The 9,514-nt window shown below is 44.1% G+C and overlaps 1 protein-coding gene across 1 annotated transcript; it reads left to right on the forward strand.

The window, feature by feature from the left end:
- Window positions 1-4,177: 4,177 nt before the first annotated feature.
- LOC142847651 (disks large homolog 5-like) lies at window positions 4,178-8,874 on the forward strand. The gene is made up of 5 exons (XM_075968554.1): window positions 4,178-4,319; window positions 4,836-4,995; window positions 6,024-6,155; window positions 6,819-7,002; window positions 8,755-8,874. The coding sequence occupies exons 1-5, from the start codon at window positions 4,178-4,180 to the stop codon at window positions 8,872-8,874; spliced, it is 738 nt and encodes a 245-aa protein (XP_075824669.1).
- Window positions 8,875-9,514: the final 640 nt, after the last annotated feature.

Genomic DNA, 9,514 nt, shown 5'->3' on the forward strand with positions numbered 1-9,514 from the left:
GCCTCCCGAGTGCTGGGGTTAAAGGCGTGCGCCACCATCGCCCGGCTTTCAATAATTTTAAAGTAAAGTGAATGGATGATGAATGCTGTAGTAGTCAATTCTTGATGATTTAGGCAAACTCTCAATGGTGTGTACTATGGGAAAAAGGGAAGCTTTAAGCAATAGAAGACACAAGTTGCATTTGCTAAGGAATGCAGAATTAGAACAAGATTCTGTTGGAACCAGAGAGAGCAGAAGTTGTTTTGGGTACATGAGTTTTCTTTGATAGGCAAATGTCCATGCAGAGATAATACGTGAACTTACCTCACAATATTATGGGCCTTATGAGGCTGTGGAAAGGAAGGAAGCTTGGCTCCTTCCAGCCAGACTTGTGTGTCCTGGGATGATATCAGAGAAGATAACATGCTTAGTCTGGGGAACACATTCTGGCCCTGCAAGGTGCTAGAGTGAACAATAGATAACCTCGGCATCTCCAACCATATGAGTGTTTGTGAAATCTGTCAATTTTCTTTTGACAGCTTGAGGTGAGACTTGAGGGTTATGAAGCCAAGCTGTACCATGTGCCACTGTGAATAGGCTTGAGGAGGCTGTCCCCTAGATTTCTGAAGAATGTAAAGGGAAGAAGAAAACTAGCTGACAGCAAGACTCCCTTTCCTGTAGAGGGATGGTTTAGGGCTATCATCCAGAGATTGAGAATCTCAAGGCTGCATTTTGAGTATCAGGTAGGCAAAGTCTTATCTCTCAGTTCATTTCCTGAGCACCTTCCAGATTCCGTGGGTGGGTCGAGAGAAAACATTGTGGGTCATAGGTGCAGTCAGGTCATTTGGAAGAGAGTGAAGCCTATTTGTGTGGGAGACTGGTGAGATTAGAGGCAGGCACATGCAGAATGGTTTTGTGCATATTTGGCTGGGGTGGATAAGAATATCTCCTGATTTGGAGAAGTGTGTTTATGGAAGTGTGATATCTCACAATTATTTATTGCAAAGGGCAAGCTGTGTGGCGTAATAACCAGGCTAGCTTAATATGAAATAGTAAACTTTAATGAGGGAATAGCTTACAACACTAGGGATCCAGTGATGAACAGGAAGTACAAAAAGGGACCAGCGGGGCTCACGCCTGCCAGATTTATACCTAAACATTAGCCCAAGGCTAACACACCCCCTTGTGCTGGGTTTCCCCTACACAGGCCTCTTTCCTAGTTGCTGGAATTTGCTTATAATCCATTATACCTTGTTTTCTAGATCTTGTCACATCTCAGATTGATTTGCAAACCTTATTCTCTCTCTCTCTCTCTCTCTCTCTCTCTCTCTCTCTCTCTCTCTCTCTATCTATCTATCTATCTATCTCACTTCTCACTTCTGCTTCTTTACCACAGCACCACTCTGTATGTTCATAAAACTTTTCATACCAGTTTTGCCAGATGTTTGGTTCTCAACTTGTTGGTCTCTACAAGACCCTATTTATAAAAAAAAGTTGCTAATCACATTCACCTGCTTAGGGCTTCCATATCTGAAATGGCACAGATCACCTGACAGACCTCATCAGCCCTAAGTTCTAAGGAACATGCTTCTGTTGAGAAAGTCCAGAGATCTGGAGAAAATGAATTTCAGCCTAACGATGGGCTGGATCCTCTTTACAAGAACTGTCAGAAATAGGAAATTGAGGTTAGGCTATAACCAAACTCTTTGATTTAAGAACCCCAAGCCTCTCCAAATGCCTGTCCTTCTCATGATCTCCCAATGGGTATTGTACCGAAAGCCATTAACAAGCACATATATCATAACACCTGGCTCTAGGCCAAGGAATTTGGGTTTGTTTGCTGATAGAAGGACCATAGCAGTGATGTACATCATATTCTATCCCATGATTGTGTGCCTCTTCTATCTGTATGTGTGTGCATGTGCATGTGTGTTTCCAACTTAGGGTGCCTCTTCACAGCCCCGACAGACCTCTTACTTGTCACTGCTCCTGCCTCAGTATATTGATTCAAGGTCTGGACCATCATATTGTTTCTAGGACTGTTTTTTCTAAATATCTGAGGTATCTTCTGGCCTCATGTGACTCCAACCAGACACGTCAAGAGTGAATTACATCTTCACTCACAACCTTATAGCCTGAGTGATCTCTGCTGATTCTCCAGGGGAAATTTTTTATTACTACCTGTATAAGAGCTTCCTTCTTCCTTTTTGACCCCATAGAGGCTCCTGATATGGCTGCTTGGTTTAAGGTCATTTTGGAGTGAGGAAATGAGTCAGAGGTAATGGCTGTACCATGGACAGAAGCAGACCCCTCCCTGGACATTCTGTTGTATCCTGGAGCCCTGATTCTCTGTGATGTCATCAGTGTTGTGGCAACACCAACTGCCTGTGGGGCATCTGCTCATTGCCTACTGGTTTTGGACGTAGCCATGTTGGCAAGACTGAGCAGGCTCCTTGGGAGACAGAAGGGAGAGCATCACGAGACTAGAGGGAGGCAGAAGGAAGATGGCCTTCAACCTCAGTGTCGCTCATCAAGACATAAATGGTTCTGGGGAAAACGCAGTGAGTCCTGGGGAGGGAGTGGGGAGTTTCTTGATGGTGGAGGGCCTCAGCTTGGTTTTTCATAGTGAGTCAGAGGATCTTAGAGCTTCGTGGAGGTAATGAATCTATCCTGCTTCTCTCTGTTACTAAAGAGTAGACCTGGAGTTTAGGGTTTCTGATGCTTAGATTGGCAGAGAGCCAGTAATGGTCAACCCTGCAGCTGCTGTGCTAGGGGCCCTCTGTTTTGACTCTGAGTGGAAAGGAAGGAGAGAGGGATGAATGAGGTTTCAGTTACAGCACTGAGCTTCACCCACACTGGATTTCTTTTGATTGGGGGTCACTAATAACAGGGAGAGTAAAATCCTCTGACCAAAGCTGGAGGATCTCAAATTTTACCTCACATCCAAATGCAGGGTAGGAACCATTGGGTATTGCTGCATGTCAGTGACCCCTAAGGTTTCTGAGTTCCTGAATCTCAATAGCCAGTCATCTTTAACTTGACTTTAACTTGAGTGCAGGAATGAGCCATCACTCTCCCTGCAAGTGTCTGTTCTTGGTGAGTGAGGGCTCACCTGTGTATGCCCTTACGTGTCTCCAGCCTGTCCTGTCACTAGGTGATCTCACCTTTGCTAACATCATGATGGATGGAATGTACTCTGCTGAAGTTTGGCGGAAATTTTCATCATTACCCATGTGACTTATCTTTGGTCTGACGGGTCACCCACAATCCCCATCACCCCCACACATTGTAACAGCCTTGTGGATATTTCCTGAGGTACTCATTCACTTCATGAAACTGAACTTCATTCCACATCAACATGAGCTGATTTCTTAGTATCCTTCACTTCCCATCTTTTTGATTAGGAGGTGAAGAGCCATTCCTTGGGAATGTTTAGAAAATGAGTCTTGACCTTCATAAATTATGAAGTATTAAATTACAATTAATTAGAGTCTAACTATCAGAGAGCTGCTGACGAGCTACCCCTGCGTCTCAGGGAAGGCACCTGGAAAAGCCAGCTTGGCTTTTGGTGAACTTGGGAAGAGACAGTTATGAGATAAGTGATGGCAGTTGGCAGAGATCCTAACAGTCCGTTCTCTGGACATTCTGCTGTATCCTAAAGAGTCGTTGGCATCTTTTTTTTGAAATCAACAGTGTTGTGTTCTTGGGGCACTCATTATGTGTTGAAATAGGAGCGGCGGGTCAGCGTCCCGGGCACCCAGCAGCCCGCACGGCTAGCTTTACCCGAAATAATTACACAGAAACTGTATTCTTTTAAACACTGCCTGACCCTTTAGTTTCAGTTTCTTATTGGCTAGCTCTTACATATAGATCTAACCCATTTCTATTAATCTGTGTAGCCCACAAACTGGCTTACCAAGAATGATCTTAACCTGCGTCTGCCTGGAGTGGGAGAATCATGGCGACTCCTGATTCAGCTTCTTTCTCCCAGCATTCTGTTCTGTTTTCTCCGCCTACCTAAGGGTTGGCCTATCAAATGGGTCTAGGCACTTTTTTGATTAATAAGAAATCACTCCCACATCAATTATGTGCATATAGGGTTCACCAGAAGACACAATGGCAAAATTGAGCACACTGGTTGGCAGAGAGATCTGACTTTCGAAGGAGGAGGTTGTGGGTTGAGTTGGACCTTACAGTAATGGGGTTTAGTAGCTGGGATCTTGGAAGAGATGGTTCTATGTTGCTTCTCTGGGTTACTAAAGTGCAGACTCATAGTGAAGGATTGCTGCTAGTTAGTTTGGCAGAGATCCAGGAGTTGTCAAGGTTACAGCTGCAGTTCTGTGAGTTCCTTAATTTTATTTTGAGTGGCAAAGACCAGCAGGAGGCACAGACTAATGGGGTGTGAGAGTAGGTTGTTGCTACAACTCATCATCAGTGATTTCTTTAGGTTCTGTGAGTATCCCATGGGAAATTCCCCATCTATGCACCAGGGTCTCAGACATTCAGTTACTTCTATTCCAGGCCACACTAAGAGACTGAGAGTCTCTAAGCACTGGAGACTCCAGGAATTTTCTGTATCACATCAGAAATGAGCTGATATTTCCAAAGCAGCATGGCTGGGTGACATATGCCTTTCAGGGCCAGTGGGGCAGCAGGAGGGGATGATACACATAGCTAGCCACAGTGAGTGGAGACAGAGGCATGGCTTATGGGCTTCCAGTTTGAGGAGATGTCCTGATCCTTCGCTGTGTTCCATGCATTCTCTCTTCGTTGGCCTCTTCTTTGAACTCAACATGATCTCTCCTGGTCCTGTGCCATACTACTGCATAAATTCACTAATATTTATCTACCTGCAGGGAGTGCTGGAAAAACATCAACCCCAAACTCTGTTACTGGGCAGGAGCAGCGGATGAACAAGGAGGATACGCTGACCCTGCAGCTTCAGATGATGACCCAAGAAAGGAATGAACTTCGTGGAATTCTGGCTAATTATACCAACAAGGATTTGAACAACAGGTAGCCATTTTGTCTAGTTCCTGAGGGCATCTGAGAGGCAAAGCTGAACCCTGGGAAGGAGTGATATCAGGACACAGGCTGTGTGATTCCTCCAAATAAAAAGCAGAGCCTGTGGCCTGGATCAGTCTGGGGATGGGGTAATAGTTGTGAGCTCTCAGCATACATTTCATGAGGCCTTGACAGGTGTTGGCTTGTGGACGATGCTAGGGGCTGTGAGTTTATGGTGAGTCTTTGTGCTTAACCAGCAGGTGCTTGAGTACTGGCTGCTCCTCAGAGCAGCTGCAGGGGCCTAGTCGTCTTGGTGCATCTCAGTGTGTGACTTGAGGTCTGAACTTCATCACTGCTCCTCTCTAGTCTGGTTTCTTATATTCTGAGACAATTCCGTCTGCCTCCATTTATTTGGCACCCTGTGTGTGTGTGTGTGTGTGTGTGTGTGTGTGTGTGTGTGTGTGTGTGTCCTAGTAGTTGGCGGTCTGTGGCATGTGGTTCTTTCTGTGCCACAGTTTCCAGGTGATCCCACTAAGTTCCCTTAGGGTCAGGGAACTCCACTATGACCAGTGATGGTGCTCCTGGCCCGTGTGCTCACCTTGGCAGCCCATTGGAATCCACTGGAGACTTATATACCTATCCTTAAGTCAGGTCTGCTCGCTGTTAACACTGATTTTGTGCTTTAGACATCCAAGTAACAATAGGAACCTAGGATCAAAAATCCCCGTTCTGAATACGGGAACAACATTATCATAGATTTCTGGTGGGATCAGACTTGTGACACAGGCTCCCCAGGACTTAACTATTCTATTCCTCCAGGCCCATTAATGGAACTCATGCAGCTCTGGATCACTCCCTTTGCACCCCTGATTGCTGGTCTGGGGCCACGTCAGCAAGTTTAAACAGCACCAGGTTGTCCTTGTTCATAGCTATCAGTGACATTGACTGTGCTGGGGTGTTTAGGGCACAGCCTGAAATCATAGGATCATTAAGTCCAGAATTCACGAGGTTCTTTGCTCTGGGGCTATGCCCTAATACAGGCTAAATTTTGAGTTGGAGATGGTGAATATGGAGCATAAGAAAGTGATGTTGGATCTACAGAAATTCCCCATGGAGATGAGAGAGGCCTTGTACAAGTGCAAGGAGCTGACTGAGGAAACTGTCTCTGACAGGTGAGTGACTGACTTCACTGGGACTCTATTCCTTGGCAGTGACTGCTTTTGCCATGTTTTTGCCTTTGAACCAAAGTGAGGACTTTCCTTTTGGCCTGTCTCCCTATAAAAAGCAGTCTGTCTTATACTCTTGACTTGGACATACTGGACTAGTTTTGCTAAGACTGAAGTATCTGTGAGCCCATCACAACATTGTCCTGCCAGCCTCAGGAGCCTCTAGATAGAAAATCTATTTGTACCATGATAAAGGTGTCAGGCATTTGTGGGTCTTGGGGGCTCTGGTAGGGGTTTACAGAGGTGATCCCATTCTACCCATAGATAGAATATATTTCAATTGGGTCTGCTGTCCTCCCTCACAGAATGTTTGTCTTCTACCTCTCAACCTGCTGATGCTTTCCCAATACCATGGACAGTTAAGTACATGTGGTAGGAGGCAAACCCTACTGTCAGAAGTACATGCATTTCTTTTATTGTAACAGTTTTCAAAAGCAGTCTGAGTCTTTATGTAATTTGGCCATTCTCTGACATTTGACCGCCACTAGGGTATCCTGGCATGGTGACTGTGGGCTCTGGTCTAGGGCTGTCTGGGGACATGGGAGTTTGCATGGGTGATGTGGGAGATGGAGGCTAGGTAGGTCTCAATGTGTTTTTGTGATGTTTCAGCATCCTCCACAACCAGCTCCTGAATGAGCGAACTCAGTTGAAGAAAAAAGTGAGCATGTTGAGAGAGGAGAACCGAAAGCTATGGAGGGAGCAGATTTCAATGCAAGTGGCCTGTGAGAAGGTGAAGAATCTCTATGAAAAGACCGATGAGAAGTTCTGTGAGCTATGTGATGAGTTGGATAAGGTAGGCTGCAGCAATGTGGGCAGGCTGTCCACCATCAGTAGTAATAACACACACACACACACACACACACACACACACACACACACACTCACACACGTGATCATCCATCCACTTTTCCAATAGCTCACTAACATCCTGTCCATTGATGATTTCTGTGATTATTCCAAGACTTTCTAAGGATTTAGCATCTTGTGAGATCAATGGCTGGAAACAGCTTTGAAGGAAAAAATCCCCATGTAAATGTCAAAGGGGTGGTTCTTGTCTACATTTTTTATCTTCTCTCATGTTTCATCCGTTGAACCTCCTTCCCTCCTCCCAGTCATTCAACCCCTCTTCCCCGGACCCCGGGTCCACTCCTCCTTAATTTCCCTTCAGAAAATAGCAGTTCTCCCATGGTTATTTGATCTAATTATTAAAATAACATTAAACCTGGGCTTTGCTCATGTTTGTTACACATTATAACAATGAGATATATCACCAAATCCTTTTAAAGTCTTGAGATATGATCACACTACGTTCCAAAGATTAGCTTTGAACTCACAGTGGAGTTCAGTCCAGACTTTAATGTTCAGTCCATCTGTCTCAGTCTCTGAGTAGCTAGGATTAAGGGTTTGCATCACGAGCTCAAACTTAGTCTAAATACTTAAATAATTGATGCTTGAACCAAATGTCCAAGGTCAGTAGATTATACTTTTGTGCTTTGTTTTTGTTGGTTTTTTCGAGACATGGTTTCTCTGTGGTTTTGGAGCCTATCCTCGAACTAGCTCTTGTAGATTAGGCTGGTCTCGAACTCACAGAGATCTGCCTGCCTCTGCCTCCCGAGTGCTTCCAAAGGTCCTGAGTTCAATTCCCAGCAACAACATGGTGGCTCACAACCATCTGTAATGGGGTCTGGTGCTCTCTTCTGGTCTGCAGGCATACACACAGAATATTGTATGCATAATAAATAAATAAATAAATAAATAAATAAAAACTTCAGTTAATCCAGAGTTTATTAATTTTTGTCTGCATGACCTGCACACTGATGACATGCACATTGGTGAGACTGAGATTATTATTGGTAATAATTTCCATATTAGCATGTGGAAATCAATATGTGTTTTAAGCTATAGAAGCTATAGTAATGTTTATCTTAAAAATTTACTTAGGGCATACATGTTCAGAATTGAAATGATGGCCAGGTGGTGGTGGTGCAGACTTTTAATCCCAGCTCTTGAAAAACAGAGGGAAGCAGATCTCCTTGTGCTCAAGGCCAGCCTAGTCTACAAGAGCTAATTCCAGGACAAGGTCCAAATCTATGGAAAAACACTGTCTCGAAAAATTAAAAAAAAATTAAAATGTTATGTTTGTGGTGTGTTCTTCCCCATGTCTTTTGATCAATTTTGGTTTGAGGTCGATTTTTTTAGGTATTAAAATAGCTACACCAGCTTGTCTTTTAGGTACATTTGCTTGGAAGATTTTTTTTCCAATTCCTTACCCAGAGGTAATGTCTGTAATTGATGTTGAAGTTTGTTTCTTGTATGCAGAAGAAAAATGGATCCATTCTGTCATTCTGTGTATTTTTATTAAGGAAATGAGACCATTGATACAGAGAAATATCAAATGATTAATTCTTGTTATTTTGCCGAATGTGTATGTTCTTGTACATGTATATCCAGAAGTGTGCGTTGAGGAGTGTGTGTGTGTGTGTGTGTGTGTGTGTGCATGTGAGTGTTCAACCCTCCACTAAAAACAAAATCTTCTAATGAACAGAAACAGGATATATTGGTGGAAAGACGACAATTCCTGCTGAAGCTGAGAGATCTGGTCACCAAACATATAGAAATGGCTGAAAAGCTGCAGAATCCCTTCGCTGTCTCCCAGATGAGGTAGGATCCCAGGCCATGAAGAGGGAGTTATATCAAGTAGTTCCCCAGTACCTGAATCTCTGTCCTATTTGGGTTCCTGGCCATTTGCATGACTTTTCAGTCAAAGCCAGGGAAAGAACATCTGAGAGTATTGGGCTGGCTCAGTCAACAGAAATGTCTGCACAGGAAGCAATATGTGTTATCCTTAATCTTTCTCAATTGTGTGCAGTTCTTTAATTCTGAGTGCTCTCGTGTGTTCTGAGTGCATTGATCCTTCCTATGGAAGTCCCAGACCTAATAGAGGCAGTGTTAATTGTGGAAGACGGTGTCTCCTCCTGCCACTTTATTTTCCTCCAGGAGTATCAGCTTTAGAGATAAAATCCTACACTTGGGCAGATTAGCATACAGCACCTTCTTATTGATTATGGGTTCTCTGCAGTTTGCATCTGTTTCCTGTAAGGTTTCTCTGGAATTAAAATCACAGAAATCCAAGGAAGTTTCTGTGCTGAAGGAATAAGCCCAGCCTTCACTGCAGTGTTGTGTTTGCTCCTCTTCAGGGCCTCATACAGTTAATTTCCCAGGTTGCTCACAGTTTCCTGGCATCTGTTCAAGGCCTGTGACCCAGACATTGCTATACTGCTGTTTTTTTCAAAAGAATGTATCTA

The sequence above is a fragment of the Microtus pennsylvanicus genome, chromosome 1 (assembly GCF_037038515.1).
Source record: "Microtus pennsylvanicus isolate mMicPen1 chromosome 1, mMicPen1.hap1, whole genome shotgun sequence".
Classification (NCBI taxonomy): Eukaryota; Metazoa; Chordata; class Mammalia; order Rodentia; family Cricetidae; genus Microtus; species Microtus pennsylvanicus.

Excerpts from the sequence above, each read along its gene's own strand:
- LOC142847651 (XM_075968554.1), top strand. The coding sequence starts at position 4,178 with ATGGGGTTTAGTAGCTGGGATCTTGGAAGAGATGGTTCTATGTTGCTT. Across the intron at positions 6,156-6,818 it reads GAGGAAACTGTCTCTGACAG|CATCCTCCACAACCAGCTCC; the intron begins GTGAGTGACTGA and ends GTGATGTTTCAG. Across the intron at positions 7,003-8,754 it reads TATGTGATGAGTTGGATAAG|AAACAGGATATATTGGTGGA; the intron begins GTAGGCTGCAGC and ends TCTAATGAACAG.